This window comes from Manacus vitellinus, unplaced genomic scaffold (genome assembly GCF_001715985.3).
Source record: "Manacus vitellinus isolate BGI_N305 unplaced genomic scaffold, ASM171598v3 scaffold_4_pilon, whole genome shotgun sequence".
Classification (NCBI taxonomy): Eukaryota; Metazoa; Chordata; class Aves; order Passeriformes; family Pipridae; genus Manacus; species Manacus vitellinus.
The window spans coordinates 19,026,281-19,042,777 of NW_021940604.1; the positions used below are offsets into that span (position 1 = coordinate 19,026,281).

General features: G+C 39.0%; 1 protein-coding gene across 3 annotated transcripts; it reads left to right on the plus strand.

The window, feature by feature from the left end:
* The first annotated feature begins 243 nt into the window (after positions 1-243).
* On the plus strand, positions 244-13,092 carry GPRC6A (G protein-coupled receptor class C group 6 member A). Of its 3 annotated transcripts, none has more exons than XM_008931408.3 (6): positions 244-434; positions 2,043-2,346; positions 4,165-4,992; positions 7,717-7,929; positions 8,833-8,956; positions 10,269-13,092. In XM_008931408.3, the coding sequence occupies exons 1-6, from the start codon at positions 244-246 to the stop codon at positions 11,375-11,377; spliced, it is 2,769 nt and encodes a 922-aa protein (XP_008929656.3). In that variant the 3' UTR covers positions 11,378-13,092. The 3 variants fall into 3 exon arrangements, with proteins under 3 accessions (XP_008929656.3, XP_017933325.2, XP_017933324.2); XM_018077836.2 differs by having other exon boundaries at positions 4,165-4,476; XM_018077835.2 differs by lacking the exon at positions 7,717-7,929.
* The last annotated feature ends 3,405 nt before the right edge of the window (positions 13,093-16,497 follow it).

The window sequence follows — 16,497 nt, forward strand, 5'->3', positions numbered from 1 at the left end:
CCTTTTAAACTCTCTTATTTTTCTCCCTCCCACTTCACTCTCACATCCCTGCACCCTCACACTTTTTCTGACAGCATTGCTTTAGTACCTTCAATAAAATAGCCTCAGCCAGTGAAGCAAATACAATCACCTTATGAGGTGTGACTAACTTTGGGTGCAGACTTTGTCCTTTGCTGCTCTTTACAGATGACACAGGAGCCCTTGTTGGCCCTGCAGCTGGGAGTGAGCAAGTGAAACAGAAACATGGCATTTGTCAGCTTTTTGGTCCCCTGCTTTGTGATAGGCATTGATATTGCTTTCTCTTGCCAGAGTGCTGTCGACTTCGTGGGTGCCAGTTCTCCAGGAGACATCGTTATTGGAGGCTTGTTTGCAGTTCATAGCGAAATGCTGCATCCAGAAGATCCCATCAAGCCAGTAATTCAGAACTGTGCCGGGTGAGTAATACTGGAAATTACATATCTAGCAAAGAAGAGGCCACTGAAATTGGGCATGTAACTCTTACATTAAGGTGAACAAATTCTGGCCCTTTTTTACTTTTCTTAGTCCTTAAAAATACCTCGGACATCACACAAATTTCACATAAATTAATACAGGGTGATAAAGCATGGCCAAGTTACAGTAAAAGATACTGTGGCTGCCTGAGGAATGGAATGAGCATTTGATCCTATTTCAGTCTTCATAGATAATCTAGTACCTTGGAGGTTTGTGCTGAACAATCATTTAATTTCCATGGAAATGCTAATTTGCTATAGGAGTGAAGGACTCTGCTGTGCAGCTAACATTTTTTGTTAAGAAGTTGAACCCACATGATTTGAACACAGGCAGAACACATTTTACCTAAACCCATAGTCAAGTGTGCCTCCCACCTCACAGGGCACCTACGATAGTACCTTGCAGACGGCATTGTAATTATTTTTATAATTACTGTAATTATTACTCTCTGAATTATAATCATGGTATTATGTTACATGATAGACTACATATAAACACCATGTGAGGAAGGTATTCAGGTTCAGAGTGTGCACCAGAATATTTATTTTGTTGGCTCCAAATCCTGCTGTGCTTGAAACATCCATTTTTCTGGAATGCATAAGAAGGAAACCTGGTGAAGAACTTCATTTTAAGTATAACAAAGCTTTCCTAAGCCCAGGAATCCCAAATATGCATTTTGTTTAATTTAAATACAGGTTCATATACTCAAATTTTATTTGAATTTTGCATGCATCTTAATCCCACATCTGAATCTAATAATCAGATAGACATGCAGGCATCCATTTGGATTTACAACAAAATATTGATAAAGTTGATAATTTTGTCAGTCTTCCCTTATTTGTCTACGGAGTCATAAATTGTCTCAGGTCCATCTGAAATTTAAGTTAGTTCACAAAATTTGTAAACTTTAGAAAAGTTTGCCTGGGAGTAGGGTTGGTTATATTACAGACATTTTTTGCTAGCAGAATTCTGATTAAGTATCTGTTCTAACATCCACTGGAGATGAGGGAAATAGCTGTACTAACTTTTGCAGGTCTAGGTAGGATTTTGGAAATATCAATGTAATCACTAGAGACTTCAATCTCTGAAATATTTCCTTCTACTCTGAAATATTTAGTACTTCCTTTTCTTTGCTTGAAGCATTTGGTGAAAGCAAATATGTTTTTTGAAAGGCTTACTGGACAGACGTAATAAATTGGAATTTTTTAACTGACATTGACAGATACTTCTCAAAGATATTACTTGTAAATTTTCATGTAGCATGAAAATTAAATTTTTAGTGCCCTTTTTTTCAGAAAAACACTTTTGTTTTTTCCCAGGTATATATTACGTTTTGTGTTCATTTTCCTTAATCTCCCATTAGGTGAGATAAAAATATATGGTTTCTAATCTTTTGTACACTAAAACCCAAGAAAATCACACAAAACTTACTACCAATAATTTCTTCTCAATAGTTGTCAAATTCTAAGGGACATGCTCAAAACTGACTTTGCTTCAGCCTTGTTTCCAGTAATGTTTTTCTAAAAAATACCTCCTTTGTTTCCTGACAGCTTTGAAATTCAAGTTTTCCTTCAGACACTTGCAATGATACATGCTATTGAAACAATCAACAATTCAACGCTGTTATCTGGAGTTACTCTGGGCTACGAGATATATGACACGTGTGCAGAAGTTACAAAAGCCATGGCATCTGCTCTGAGGTTTCTGTCAAAATTCAATTCTTCTGAGGATGCTGTAGAGTTCAAGTGTAACTACTCAAACTATATCCCGAGAATTAAGGCAGTCGTTGGAGCCAGCTACTCGGAGGTGTCGATGGCAGTTTCAAGGCTGTTGGCTTTGCAACTAATCCCACAGGTAGGTTTTAGGGAATTGAATTTTGAACAGTGGTTCAAATTTACCTGAGAATAAAGCTGCATTTCTGATCATAGGAATTGCAAAAGCCACGTGTTTACTACAGGGCAGGATTTGGCTCAATCTAAGGACATCAGGAGGGGTGGACTTCAGCTCCAAATGGAGGACTTGATTCACTTGCCAAAACAAAAGCAGTAAGGGATATTTTATATGCCTGAGGCACATGCATCCAAGTGCTCTTTCAGGGTGATGTTGGGCTCTTGTCAGCCTGGCGTTGCCATTAGTCAGTCCTGTTTGTGCCAGTTACTCCAATGTACCTTGGATGACATTCTAGGACTTTGGTCAGGCAGCAAAATTACAGCTGCCACGTCTAGTCTGGCAGGTGGTGAATGTGACAATACTCAATCTCAAACTGAAAAAAAAAAAAAAAAGAGGGACTAAGTCAAATCTAGACAGAAATCTGGGAATTCTTTTCTGCCCAAGAGAAATTAATTATTAGAGTCAGACAAAACTATGGATAGATTTACTCCTGTTACTCCTCAAGCAGTAGAAGAGAAAGAACACAACCATTTAGATCCACACAGTCATTCCAGAAGCGTTGTTCTTCATTTCTGACCTCTCTAGGAGTAGTACTGCCCCACACTTGTGCCTTGGCCAGTGCTTATGTTCCTGCTTTCACCATTGTAAAAGAGTAAGGGTCAAAGCTGGGACCAACATGAAAAAAGCAGATAACTTCCACACCATCCTGTCTTGCACTTTGGTTTTGTGAATTGATATAAATTAACTCTGCAAAGTAGCAACATAGTAACCAAACACTTGGAAAAGAGGTAAAATCTGAACCAAAGATAACTTCTAACTGAATCTTCTCCTCTGCAATGGTAGGAAGTAATTCTGACCTTCAACGCCACCACAGGAGCTATAGTAAGTACGAAAACTGAAGTGCCACACTTGAACATAACTAAAAGGCAAGTGGTATGAAACAAACCTGCATTAGGGCACAGATGGAAAATGGGACCCAGCAGATTTTTCTTATCAATAGCACCTGCGATCTTCTGACACCTGTAAGATTTGGTATCACCTCCAGGAAGGTGACTCTTATTTTGGAAAGCTCAGATTTATTTTTTAAGAACCATCAAGCAGTGTAGGGGGGAAAGTTCCATCAAACAAATAGAGAAGGATTAAAACTGGAAAGATTGGAATAGCAATGTTCAATTTATGTTTTTCTAGCTACATTCACCAGAAAAAGATAGTAAACATTTTGTACAAAAGAATTAGAGCATTCTGTACTATTTGTTAGTCTTTGTTTTTCTGGGAGGTTCTTCAAACAGATTTAATGATTCTTTTAAGATATATAATAATTAAATCTTGAAAAGAATATATGTATATGGATAAACCATACTAACACACTCAATGATAGAAAAATACTGCAATATATAAAAGTACTAGGAATTTGAATAGTAACTCAAAAAATAGTTAATGCTTCCAGTGTTTTAACTATTGTTTTGAATAGTATGCTGATAGTATCTGAACAGAGTAAACCAAAATCTTTATACCATCATAACTATATCCATTTTGAAAGGTTTTGTTCTCTGCCTTCACTGAATTATGCTGATAAGGACAAAAAAAAGTGGAACCGGTACTGGACACAAGTCTGAATCCTAAGAGCAGGGAGAGGGAACTTGTCCCATTTGGCTGTAGCTTGTTGATGCTCACTCACAGGAAGAAGGGAGGCTGGGTCAGGCTGGAAAAAAGAGCAATTGTGGCAGCTTTGAATCTCTTGGGGGAGACCAACTCTGTAACTGAATTGTTCGCTCTTCCTAGGTCAGTCCTGCATCATCAGCTGAAATCCTCAGTGACAAAATCAGGTTTCCTTCTTTCTTCAGGACTATCCCCAGTGATTTTCATCAGACAAGAGCAATGACCCGCTTGATCTGTGAATCTGGGTGGAACTGGATTGGAGTAATAGCCACTGATGATGACAATGGGCGGTTCGCTCTGGAGAGCTTTGGGGTCCAGGCCATGGTGAACAACGTTTGCATAGCTTTTAAAGAAATGCTGCCAGCCTATCTCTCTGACAGCACCTTTCACACCAAAGTTGATCATGCAATTGAGAAGATTGTCAAGGAAAAAAGAGTAAATGTTATTGTGGTCTTTATGAGGCAGTTCCATGTGCTCAAATTATTTAAGAAGGCAATTGAGAGGAACGTTAATAAAATCTGGATTGCAAGTGATAACTGGTCAGCTGCAGTCAAAATCAGTACAATTCCCAATATCAGACAGCTGGGAACCATTGTGGGATTTGGATTTAAAAGTGGAGATATGTCCTCATTCCAAAACTTTCTGAGAAATCTTCAGGAAAAGCCCACTAACAACAACAAGTTTTTACGTGAATATATTCTGCTTTTGTCAGTTTGTGCAAACCTGGAATATCATGATTTTCAAACATGCATTTCAAACCAGTCCCAGGATGATCTACTGGAAGATGTTGAGAATAAACACCAGATCTGGAGAGATGATTTTTTGAAAGCTAACATTGAACCAGGATTTATCCAAAGTACTACACTTGCAGTCTATGCCATAGCTCATGCCATTAAAGGACAATGCAAAAACAGAAGCTGCAAGGATCCCTCTGCCTTCACTCCCTGGGAGGTAAGATGTTAATTCTTTCAGGTCTTATAATCTCTGCCTAACTTTCACCTAATTTTTTGCTCCCACATTCATGTATTTTCTAGCTCGGTCCTTTTACTAAATGACATTTTATTCCTCTTCCTACCAGAGCTGCTGCAGTGATAACTACACTCCAGTTTTGTCTCCCTTTTTTTGGCTTATGTGTTCTGCTGTAGATATAGATAGCTACTGGATGGTGGTAACTGCATAACCACCAACTCCTCCTTGATGAGTACAATAACAATGGCTGTAAATATGTGATTCCACAAGTGGAGAAGGGATCTTTAGCTTCTGGGTTTCATTAGCTACCCTAACACTTCCTCCATCACCTTCAAAGAGCACATAGAGTAGGCACCAGCTTGAATGAAGGCTCCATCCTGTAGGCTTCTCGACGGAACATCTTGCTAGCTACTCATGTAGGATAAAATAAAATGTGCAGTCACTCTACAGTTGACTTATCAGCTCTTCAGCTACTAGTAGTTGGTCCTGTTGCTGTAAACCACTATGTGTAATACACATCTATGAGTGCTTTTGAGAGATGGGGATACTGCTGGATAGGAACATTCACCAAAGAGTTCCAATTTTCCTCTCTCTCTCTCACCGTTGTATCTGTTTTGTTTTAATTCAAGTATTTTCCTCTATAATTAATTTCTACTTGAAACTGAAAATGCAACACATTTTCAGTTTCATCTTGATTTATACTGAATTGACTGGTTGGAAAATTAGACATAACCTTTAAGATAGGTGAGGTACTCATTATCACACTCAACTGGGTGGGAAAAGAAGAGGAAAAATCAGACAAGTAAACCTGACCTGACCTTTTACCCAAGAACCCGCTTAGGAGTATTCACTTTTACACACTTTTACTCAGAGGATTAAACAAATGTTAATTTAAAAGTCAAACAACCACTCTGACTTGCTCTGACCTCTTATCCTAGGTCAGGGCAGGTCAAACCAAGATAGGGGATTTGAAAAAAACCAACACCAACAAACCAACCAACCAACAACCCAGTAACAATTGGACTCTCACATGAATTTGTAAATGCAAATGAGACAAATTCAGGACTGTTCTGTAGGAATGCAACTTTATGGAGCTGTATTTACATCATTGTTAAGCCAAATCCCAAACCATCAAAATTAAAAATCCTTTTAAGTTGTTAAACACTTGTGAAGAAAACTGAAAGCAATAATTATTTTCCTTGTGTTGTTTTCATTACATACTTCTTCTACACTACATTTAAACTTTCTAGAAAGGGATATAAATATATAGATAAAGCTTAGGATCCAAATAATCCATATCACACATCTTTATATACAGAGAAACAATAGAGTGATTGGTGTTACAGACTTCACAAAAATAATCATCAGTTACATCAAAATATTGCTAAAAATAGAGCTTCCATCTGAAACTCTAGATATATTCAAAAAGCTCTGGTGTCCTCATATTGCTAGAGAAATTGGAAAAGTAAAGATGAGAAATATTAAAAGACAAGTCTGAGTATATAGTATAAAAAGAAATCCTATTCAGTTCCACACAACTATGCAGCATCCAAATTGAATGCACTACTGGTTAGAAACACACTGGTTCTTCATAAGTTATACGAACTCTCAAAAAAATTAGATTATACATGAAATAATGGCATATTATATACACCAGATGTGTTACACATATTTGACAAAGCCTATTGAGGCAGTATACCTTTCAGCATGTTTGTTAAATGCTACGAATGTAACAAATGGATCCATGTAAGAGCATGACTTTCAAAAGCAGTTGAACCCAGCCTTTCACCAAAACATTAAATTTTTTCCTTGTCAGTTAATCCCTGTTGCCAAAAAGTCGTTAGGCCTGCAAAATAATAGAGCCTTTGTTTTGATTAAGAACCACAGTAGCAAATGGAAGTTGTTCGACGATATCCCTATGAATTGAGAGTGGGTTATATCTGCCTTAACCTGCTCTTTTCTATATTCACAGAGACCTTTTTGATCTGGCTGTTTGTGAGTAGGGAGGCAGAAATTTTACCCCGTTGAACAGAATGGATTGCAATATGAAGCTGGACAATTGCCTTATCAAGCATTCTTATTTTGGTATTTCCTATGACCTATCAAATATGGCCTTGCAGTTTATTGTCGTTGTGCCATTGATCTCTTCATCTGAGCAAACTGGCACATATTGTTCATTCAACAGTTCTGAGTCTCCCCTTGCCATACACAAATTCAGTCGGAGTCACATCTGAGAACAATGCTAGATATTTCCAGACATACTGGGGGAATTTACTCTGGAAGAAAGTGTTGCCCAGATTGCCTCTGATGACAGTAAAGTGATAGCAGGAGTACCACTCACCCTTGTTCTTTACAAAAAGGGGAGTGTCAAAGGACCATTAGCTCTTGCAAGCAAAAATATTTTTTCTCCTAACATTATACCAAAATTTCCATGGCTGCAAAAGAATACTAATCTGAGTATTTGTGCACACTGCATAGACTTAGGAAATTATTAATTTTTTATTAATAGATTTTTTAAGGTCAACAGGATTGTCTGTATATGTAATTCTGTAAACAGCTATAAAGATGAATTTAGATTTTAATACTTTTCTTAGTCCTAAAAGCATTTCTTTTTAACTTGATTTTACCATACAAATGTTAAATTACTCAGTTTGTCACACTGACATGATACTGATGTATGTTATCATTTCTTATACTTATGTGCAGCTCCTTGAAGAACTTAAAAAAGTTGTATTCATTGATGATGATAAAGAAGTCAAGTTTGACTCCAATGGAGATATGAGCACCAGTTATGATGTACTTCTTTGGAAAGAAATCGATGGCCGCATGGAAATCACCACTGTGGCAGAATATGATGCAGAGAAAGGTGACTTTATCTTTGAGGATGAAGAGAAAAAAAAAGATTTTCTAGATTTAAAGGTAATTTTTAATTTATTGACATAACGTGAAATTTGATTCATATTTCTTCTCCCTCTGGCATTTGCAACTGAATGTGTCAGCCAGAAATCTCTCTTGTAGTTTAATGTTCTCCTTTAAGAGTGAAGAATCCTTTTGGAGTATATTTGATCACTTTCATGCATCCTGAGATGCATATTAGCCTGTGAGCATCAATTTAAAATTTATTTATTTCTCTAGAATGCTCCTAGAAGGCTTCCTAAGATGAGAAGTTATGTCTGTCCTAGGGATGCCACTCAAGAATCTTGAAAAGGGATCTTAAAATAAGAAATGACTGTGTACAAAAAAAACCCCTCTCTAATTAACCACAATTTTTTTCCCTTTTTTTACATGAAGACTCATATCTATTGAGTTTATTGTTTAAAAAGAAAAGAAGATGCTTTGTTGTTTATTTGATCCTGTTAGAGCTGAGGTCATCACAGCTACATGAGTACGTGGCGCCATACGTAGCCCCAGCACTGGTATACACAGAACTAGTGTGTGGTCCTGGACAGTTCCAACTGGATAATCTGTTATCTGTGCATGGCTGGAGGTCTGAGTTCATGATGCAGCTCCCCACTAATTGGACAATCTGAGTTCATGATGCAGCTCCCCACTAATTGGACAAGGAGAGACTGCTTTACCAAGTGGGTTGAATTCTAGTCTCAGCATGTGAACTCAGTTGAGGACAGAAAAAACCCTCAAATCTTGCCCCTCTTTGTGGTGCAAGCAAATGTTCAACGTAACTTTCAGATTCCCTTAAAATATGGATGATGCCAAAAAAAAACCAAAAAACAACAGTACAAATTGCAGCATTACTGGAGGTTTATATTAATGGTTTTTTTTAGAGATTTTGTTTGTTTGTTTTTTATTCTTTGCACACTGCAGAAAGTTCAGTCAACATGTTCCCAGCACTGCAGGCCAGGCCAGGTGAAAAAGGTTACAGAAAGTCCACATACATGCTGCTATGAGTGTGTTTACTGCCCAGAAAACCATTACAGCAATCAAACAGGTAAAGAATTGTGATCCAAATAAAAGTTTATTTAGACATCAGTACAATTGTTCTGTTTGTATATAATGTGCCTTGACAACCCTGGGTTTAACTTTGGAAGGGGATTTAAATATTTGTTTGTGATCAGTTTCCCATAAAACTTGCTATAAATGCTTCTTAGGAGACCAAACTTAAAGCAGTTAGATTGGCCAGATAACTAGTGTTATCCTTTGCTAGGATGGAAATTCTGGCTGATTTATCAGTGAGACTGACTCTCATTAAAATAGAGTCTTGCCTCCCTGTCTTTCCATAGTACACCCAGTCCAATAAGGAAGAATTTCTTTACTGTGAGGGTGGTGAGGCACTGGAACAGGTTGCCCAGAGAAGTTTTTGTGGATGCCCCCTCTTTGGAAGTGTTCAAGGGCAGGTTGGATGGAGCTGCCTGATGTAGTGGAAGGTGTCCCTGCCTCTGGCAGGGGATGTTGTAACTAGATGGTCTTTTAAGGTCCCTTCCAACCCAAACTCTTCTATGAGCCTATGCATCTATGAAGTTCAAGCGTTATGTATTTTGCTTACCAGAATTGTACAGTAATATTTTCTAGTATCAAATCTGATGTGTACTTTACCAGTGGTTCATTTATAGGTTTAAGCAAAAATTTTTAAAGGAGAAAATTAAATATGGAGGAGAGAGATGGAATTAAGAAAACTGTGGTACTTTATACTTTTAATATCCTGAGAGCAGAAGGAAATTAAATTTTACCTTCTTATTCAATTAGCTGTGAAATGTCTCCATATCAGAGGACAAGAATTTCAAAGTAAAAGCACCTTTCAAATCATAAACTAAAGCAATGTTTCTTCTTGTTATTGTATTTCAAAAGCTATCTGTAATGAGCATGTTGGGGTGTTTTCTTGTCAAAATAGACAAACAAAAGAAAAATAGTTCAAATTTTTTGCAAGAGAATTGATTATTTATTGTTCAGGTTTTAGTAAAAGTTTGCCTGTCCAGAGCTCTGGTCGGGTCACATATTGCTAGTCAGTGATGACCAAGACAATTTTAGAACCCTGGTCATTCTCCCTGTCCTCTCCCTGTCCCTGGCTGCAGGAAACCCTTGCTCCCAGCTGGCAGGCAGTTCTGTCAGTGCCACCGCAGCCACCGCAGCTCTGCAGCTCCTCCACCTGGACGGCGACAGCAGCAGTCAGATGCAGTCAGACACGTCTTTTCCTCTTAGCAGCCCTTCTTCCCACGTTGCTCCTGTATCTCAAGGCCGATAAAACACTTCGCAGTTTATTTACTTTGGGTTCTTAAATTATCTTCCTTTTTTTCTGTTTCCAGATATGGATTACTGCTACCGATGTAACAACAAAACCTACTGGGCTCCCATCAACAGTACCACATGCTACAAAAAGACAATCTATTTCCTCACCTGGACTGACTGGTTTGCCGTTTTCCTCCTCCTTCTGTCTGCTTTTGGAGTCGTGTTAGTTTTGTCAATTTGTGTAATATTTACTAAAAACTTGAACACACCAGTTGTAAAGGCATCTGGTGGTCTGACTGTCTGCTATATTATTCTCTTCAGTCACTTCTTAATTTTTTTGAGCACCATCTTCTTCATAGATGTACCCACAGAATTCAAATGTAAAACTAGGCAAGCACTTTTTGGCATAAGTTTTACACTCTGCATTTCATGTATTTTAATGAAGTCACTAAAAATTTTACTAGCCTTCAGCTTTGATCCCAAGCTTCAGAATTTCCTGAAATGCATGTATAAACCTATTCCCACTGTGGCCACCTGCACTGGAATTCAAGTTATCATTTGTACCTTCTGGCTAATATTTAGGACACCTTTTGTAACCCAAAATTTCTCAATCCCAAGAGTAATAATTCTAGAGTGCAATGAGGGGTCTATTGTAGCTTTTGGGATTATGCTGGGCTACATCGCCGCTCTAGCCTTTATTTGCTTCATATTTGCCTTTAAAGGTAGGAAGTTGCCAGAGAACTACAATGAAGCTAAATTCATCACTTTTGGCATGCTAATTTACTTCATAGCATGGATTGTATTTATCCCTGTCTATGCAACTACATTTGGCAAATACTTGCCAGCAGTGGAAATCATCGTTGTTTTAATATCCAATTACGGAATCCTCTGCTGCACTTTTCTTCCAAAGTGCTATATCATCATTTACAAGCAAGAAACAAACACAAAATCTGCCTTTCTCAAAATGGTTTACACGTATTCCTCTAAAAGTGCAGGTAGTGTTACTGTTAGTCAGGTTTCTTTGGATTCAAAGTCTTCCAGCGTCCGAGCTCCTATCTCAGACTCGTGTAAAACTGACAAAAACTCTGTGAATGGAAGCTGCCAGTTCCAAGTGCCAGGGCAGCCACTAATAAAAGGCAAGGTTCTTCCTAAAAATGGTGCCAGGAAAAGAGTCTCCAGCATATGACTGGCCAGTGGTCAAGTAGTGGAAGATAAAAAGCCATGAGAGCTATTTATCTCTCAGATCTCTTTCCTTTTGGCATCCCCAAGGAGAGCAGGACATGTGAAAACTCTTGTTCTCCTGTACTTAAGCAGTTATCCATTACCAGATCTGAAAGGCTTTCCTGGCCCTGAGAGTCCAGTCCTTGCTCCTGCAGGCTCCATGATGCGCAGTCCCCTGCGGGACCTGTGGGAACCTATTCTGTAATCTCCCTTCCTCAAGTGAGACAGAAGAATCACAAAAATATTATTTCTTACAGTCGCATAGGTGGGACCACATGAGTATACTCCACTTCTTTTGCCTCTGATACACAATTCTTTAAGGAGCTATTCTTCTCATCTGGCCCCATTTCACAGATCAAAGAGAACCTTGTCCCAGCCTTTGTTTGCTAGGCTAAACAAGCCGAGTCCTTTAGTCTCCACTTTTAAGATAGGCTTTCCATTCTTCTGAACTTCCAAATGTAACCTTTTTCAGCTGGTATCAGTGAATCTCTTTTTTTTCCTCCCCAGAATTGCACACCTTATTCCAGATGAGTGCTGCAGTAACCTTTAAAGTTCCTTGTATTTATCAGGATGGTAATGAACTAGAGACAGGTCTATAAAAGAATTAAAGAATTTCTCGGGAGCTCTGTAGTTATACATATGTTCATCTACGTTTTTTCTCCGTACTCAGAGGAAATACGCTGATTCATCTCATGCACCTTCTCTGATGCATGAAGAGGGAGCCTACTGTGTTTGTCCCCAGATGTCCTCTTAGTTGAGAGTGTAAGGACAAGGTGTAATGTCAAAACTTAAAACCACGTATTGATTCCTCTCATTAGGATTAATAGTGTAATTACCAGTATCAGCATGAGTACATCCTGGGAATTTTGGGGGGTTGTATACGAGTTAAAAAAATCTGATTTTCAATAAGAACATGCCAATGCACCATTACAGTACATAGAAATAGCACAAGATTGAACTGGCATGATCTGCATTGGATGAGTCTCTGCTCTGTAGCAACATGAGCACAGCTGTGCTGTGCCTTCTGCATGAGAGACAAAAGGCAAATTCAGAGAAGGAGGAACTCTTCTGTCAGGGTAATGGTACCACAGAGCTTTTTCAGATTCTAAACAGCAGAGCTACACTGTCAGTCCGGGACCAGGAAAAATACTTTTCCGTATTCTGGAAGCCTGAAACATATTTTAACTTCTGTGAAATGTTACTGTGAAATAATACTAAATTCCTTGAGTTTTGCCCATGCTTATGTTTTGATTTAGAATAACTGGATGTTGTAGAAGAGCAAAATAAAAGCAGTAGATTTTGTGTTACGGAGGCATGTTGTACTATGGTTATGTAATTTATATCTATTTTTATAAAATTTTTATTTATATGTTGTAACCCTTATCCATATTTTTCTATTCATATTTTGTTAAAAATAAAAAATAAATCACATTTCAAAAATGGACATGGGCGATGAAATTATGACGCGTAGACTAGGTATGTACTGTGTATCTATGAAGACATTTTAAAGTAATTTGAATGGCAAGAGTGCAATTTACCTTCAGACTTGTGTAATTGCAAACATTCTGTTGCTGATTGGAGGAATGAAGTTTTATGCATATATGTTTACATGATGAATGCTGTTCATACATCAATTGTTGCAAATACTTTTCTGGATATGAAGTTATGTATAATAAGGTTACAATTACTGCAATTTGACTGCCAAAGCAGCAAGAAGTCTGTCCCTAAAAGAGAGAAGCAAAGCTTACATTGCATGACTGTCAGCAATCAGCTGGTTAGAAAAGTTAATTTGGCTCAAATGTCATGCCTGTATTTACTGTTTCCAAAAGCTTTGAGTATAGCATGTCTTGAATCTATATGAAAGGGAATGATTAAAGCCATATTGTTATTTCAAATTGAGTTTGCTTACTTAATTTCCTCACCTCTCCACATGATGATCTGTTTGGCCTTGAACAACAGCAATACACATACTTGTAAGGTGTTTCCACTGTAGATCTCAGTCTGCTTCTTAGAAACTTCCTTTAGGTTGAAAGTTGTGTGCAGTAGGGCATTCCTCCTACAGGACAATGAGGAAAGTGTCTAGAGGAACAGGTTCTGGTGACAGCAATGTGAAGGTCTCTACTGAGGTATCTTTAAGGAAAGACACCATATATGGTGGAATTTCAAAGGAGCCCTACCTACTGCATCTAATTCTTCAGCTACTCGGGTCTTGTGCAAAGCACAGTCAACAGCGGAGCTAAGACCATGTAACAGATTTGCTTGCCTGGCTTGGCAGAAAAAAGAGACACTATAGCAAGCTGTGTTACATGTTTTTAAATGTTTTGTCTGTAAGAAACAATTGATCATATGTAGGTAGAACATAAAGGGATTGTGCTATAGAGGATATGAAAAGGCTTAAAACAGGAGTTCGTTATGCTAAAGAAGCATTTGCGCACTTTCACCTGCCCGGAGCAGTAAGTATTCCACCAATGTAACTATTCCTGTTACCAGTCATGGGGACATGAAATGAGCCTGAAACAGATTTTCATCCCCAGAACACGGAACAGAATCACCTTCCAGAATCATAGCAAAGCCTCAGTATGATGCTCCCAGAGCCACAGCCCATAGGTCAGGTCATGTGGGGCCAAAGGGGTCAGCTCATTTTTTTTTGGCTCACAGCACACTCTCCTTGTTTACTTTGGAAAGATCCTAAAACTATGTCTCAAAACACTAACATCCCATGAGCACATTTTCTGTCTCTGAGAGCAATAGAGAGAACAAATGTCCCCAAATACACTGCTGTTCATAGAAAAATCAAATGTGAAAATGTTGTTAGTTGAAGTCAGCAGGAGGCAGTCCTGGACGTAAACACTATTTAAGCTTTTTGGGTCTTATTCATTGTTAGTGATGCTAAATAATGCATTCTGAACCCACTATCATACAACACACAATACCTTCAGGGAGACTGAAGACCATGAAGGCCATTCAGTATTCAAGTCATCTTCTCCAGGGCATAGTTCCCTCAAGATTTCAGTCGCTCTGGATGTGGAAATGCCTTTCAGCTGCCCAGAATCTTTAGAGCGGTTCTTTGGCGAGAGCAGAAAATTACTTATGTGCGTTCCAGGCTTCCTCCCAGCAGCTCTGCTCATGGCCATTGAAACTACAGTGACTCTAAATGTGTGGTTTAACATCACGAGTAGCAGCTGATAGCAGTGTTTGGGATGCTGCTCATAATGTATGACACTGAGTAGCCCAATCCAGATGTGCTGACTCTTCCTGCCCTTGTCAGATGTGTCTCCAGGGACAAGGAGCATTCTTAACCCTATGTCATTCTCTTTGAGCAGGAAGAAGGCAAAGTATCACCCTCTAGGTCATTTCTATCAATGTGTATTCATCTCCTTGACAACATTCTGAAAAAGGGCAGAGCTGCTCAGGGAGTGTATGTGAGTGTGCAAAGAGGTGCATCTCTTCCTATTTGTTATTTTTAGAAGGACATGGGAAAGCTGGCATAGAGCTTTGATTCAGGGAGCTAGATGCTTCCATCTGGAGACTGTCTCATTAGCAAACAGAAATTTTGTTCTGAAATAGAATGTGGGAAGATTGATTTCTGAATTTATTTTTTTTTAAGTTGGTATGAGTTAAATGGATTGGAATGGCTTTGATGTTTTACCAACAATAAGGATATGTTGTTACTTTAATGGTTTTGGAATAAAAACTGTACATGTATAGATAAGAAAACATCAGCATGGGACTACTTACTGAAAAGAAGGTACTTTTTTGAATATCTTTCCAGAGTGAAATGTTGTTCAAATGGCAGTTTAAAAAAAGTTCTAATATAAAGGATGCTAGAACTCACTTTGGCAAAACCAGTTTCTGATTTCTTATACCCAACAATTTGCTTTCAGAAAAAGATGCTTACCTCTGGCTCTGCTGCTTAAAAAAAGATAGCTGGAGGTTTTGGCTGCAAACAGTTCAATACTCCTCATTCGTACTGTCATGTTGAGACAGGACTGTAGCTGTTGCTGGGCAGTGATTCTCCCCGGGGAGCAAGACTTCCTCTGTTCGTCAGCAGTCACTCTGGCTTTGGTTGATGCACATAAAATCTTACACTGTTTGATGCCTCAGACACAATTCTGTTGAGACACTGTCTTATACACTGTCACTGATATCATGATGGCATGGGCTGTTTCTTACTAAATATGTGTTCTATGCTGACAATCTTTTTGTTCAAGGATATGTTCATACTGAAATTTATTTTTTTTGTGTTTTTTTGTTTTGTTTTGCCTTAGGTTTTTTTTAACAAGGGCTTAATCTGACTAGGACATGAAAGGAAAACAGAAAAAAGGTTTTCAATTGAAGTAAATGGAAAAGTATATGATGAGAATCAGTATGTTCGAACCTTCTGAAAGCAGTAAAATGACAGAAACGGACCTTAAAGATCATAGAGTTCCAACCCTCCCCTGTCATGGGCATAGACACCTTCCACTAGACCAGGTTGCTCAATGCCCCATCCCATCTGACAAGGATGGGTCATCCACAACTTCTCTGGGCAACCTGTACCAGAGTCTCACCAACCTCACAGGAAAGAATTTCTTCCTAATCTAAACCTACTTTGTTTCAACTTAAATATCCCTTGCAATAGGGATATAGGCCCTTGTACAAAGCCTCTCTCCAGCTCTCTTGTAGGCTCCCTTTAGTTACTGGAAGGCTGCTCTAAGGTTTCCTTAGAACTTCTCCAGGCTGAACAACCCCAGCTCTCTCTACCTGTCTTCATGGGAGAGGTACTCCAGCCCTCTGGTCATCTTTGTGACCCTTCTCTGGACTCACTCCAGCAGGCCCACATCCTAACACGAAGGTGAACTACTGTGGCTGTTTCTTTAGCCGAATTTTGACCTGAAAGCTGACCTTTCCACACTGGAGTTGCAGTGCGGCAGGTGAGCAGGATGACTTCTCCTGAGGACCGATCCCCGCCGTGTCGGCGGCAGTCCCGCCTTGCTTCGCGGTCCGGGCGCGGCTGGAAGGGTCCGCGGGGCGGGGGCGGGCCGGGAGGGGCCGGGACCGGGATCGGGACCGGGGCCACTCCCGTCGAGGCAGAGGGGCCCGTCG

What these genes read in the sequence shown, in the direction of transcription:
- GPRC6A (XM_008931408.3), top strand. Translation starts at nt 244, where the DNA reads ATGGCATTTGTCAGCTTTTTGGTCCCCTGCTTTGTGATAGGCATTGAT. An exon ending in GTAATTCAGAACTGTGCCGG is followed by an intron (nt 435 to 2,042) that starts GTGAGTAATACT and finishes GTTTCCTGACAG; the next exon opens with CTTTGAAATTCAAGTTTTCC. An exon ending in CTGCCTTCACTCCCTGGGAG is followed by an intron (nt 4,993 to 7,716) that starts GTAAGATGTTAA and finishes ACTTATGTGCAG; the next exon opens with CTCCTTGAAGAACTTAAAAA.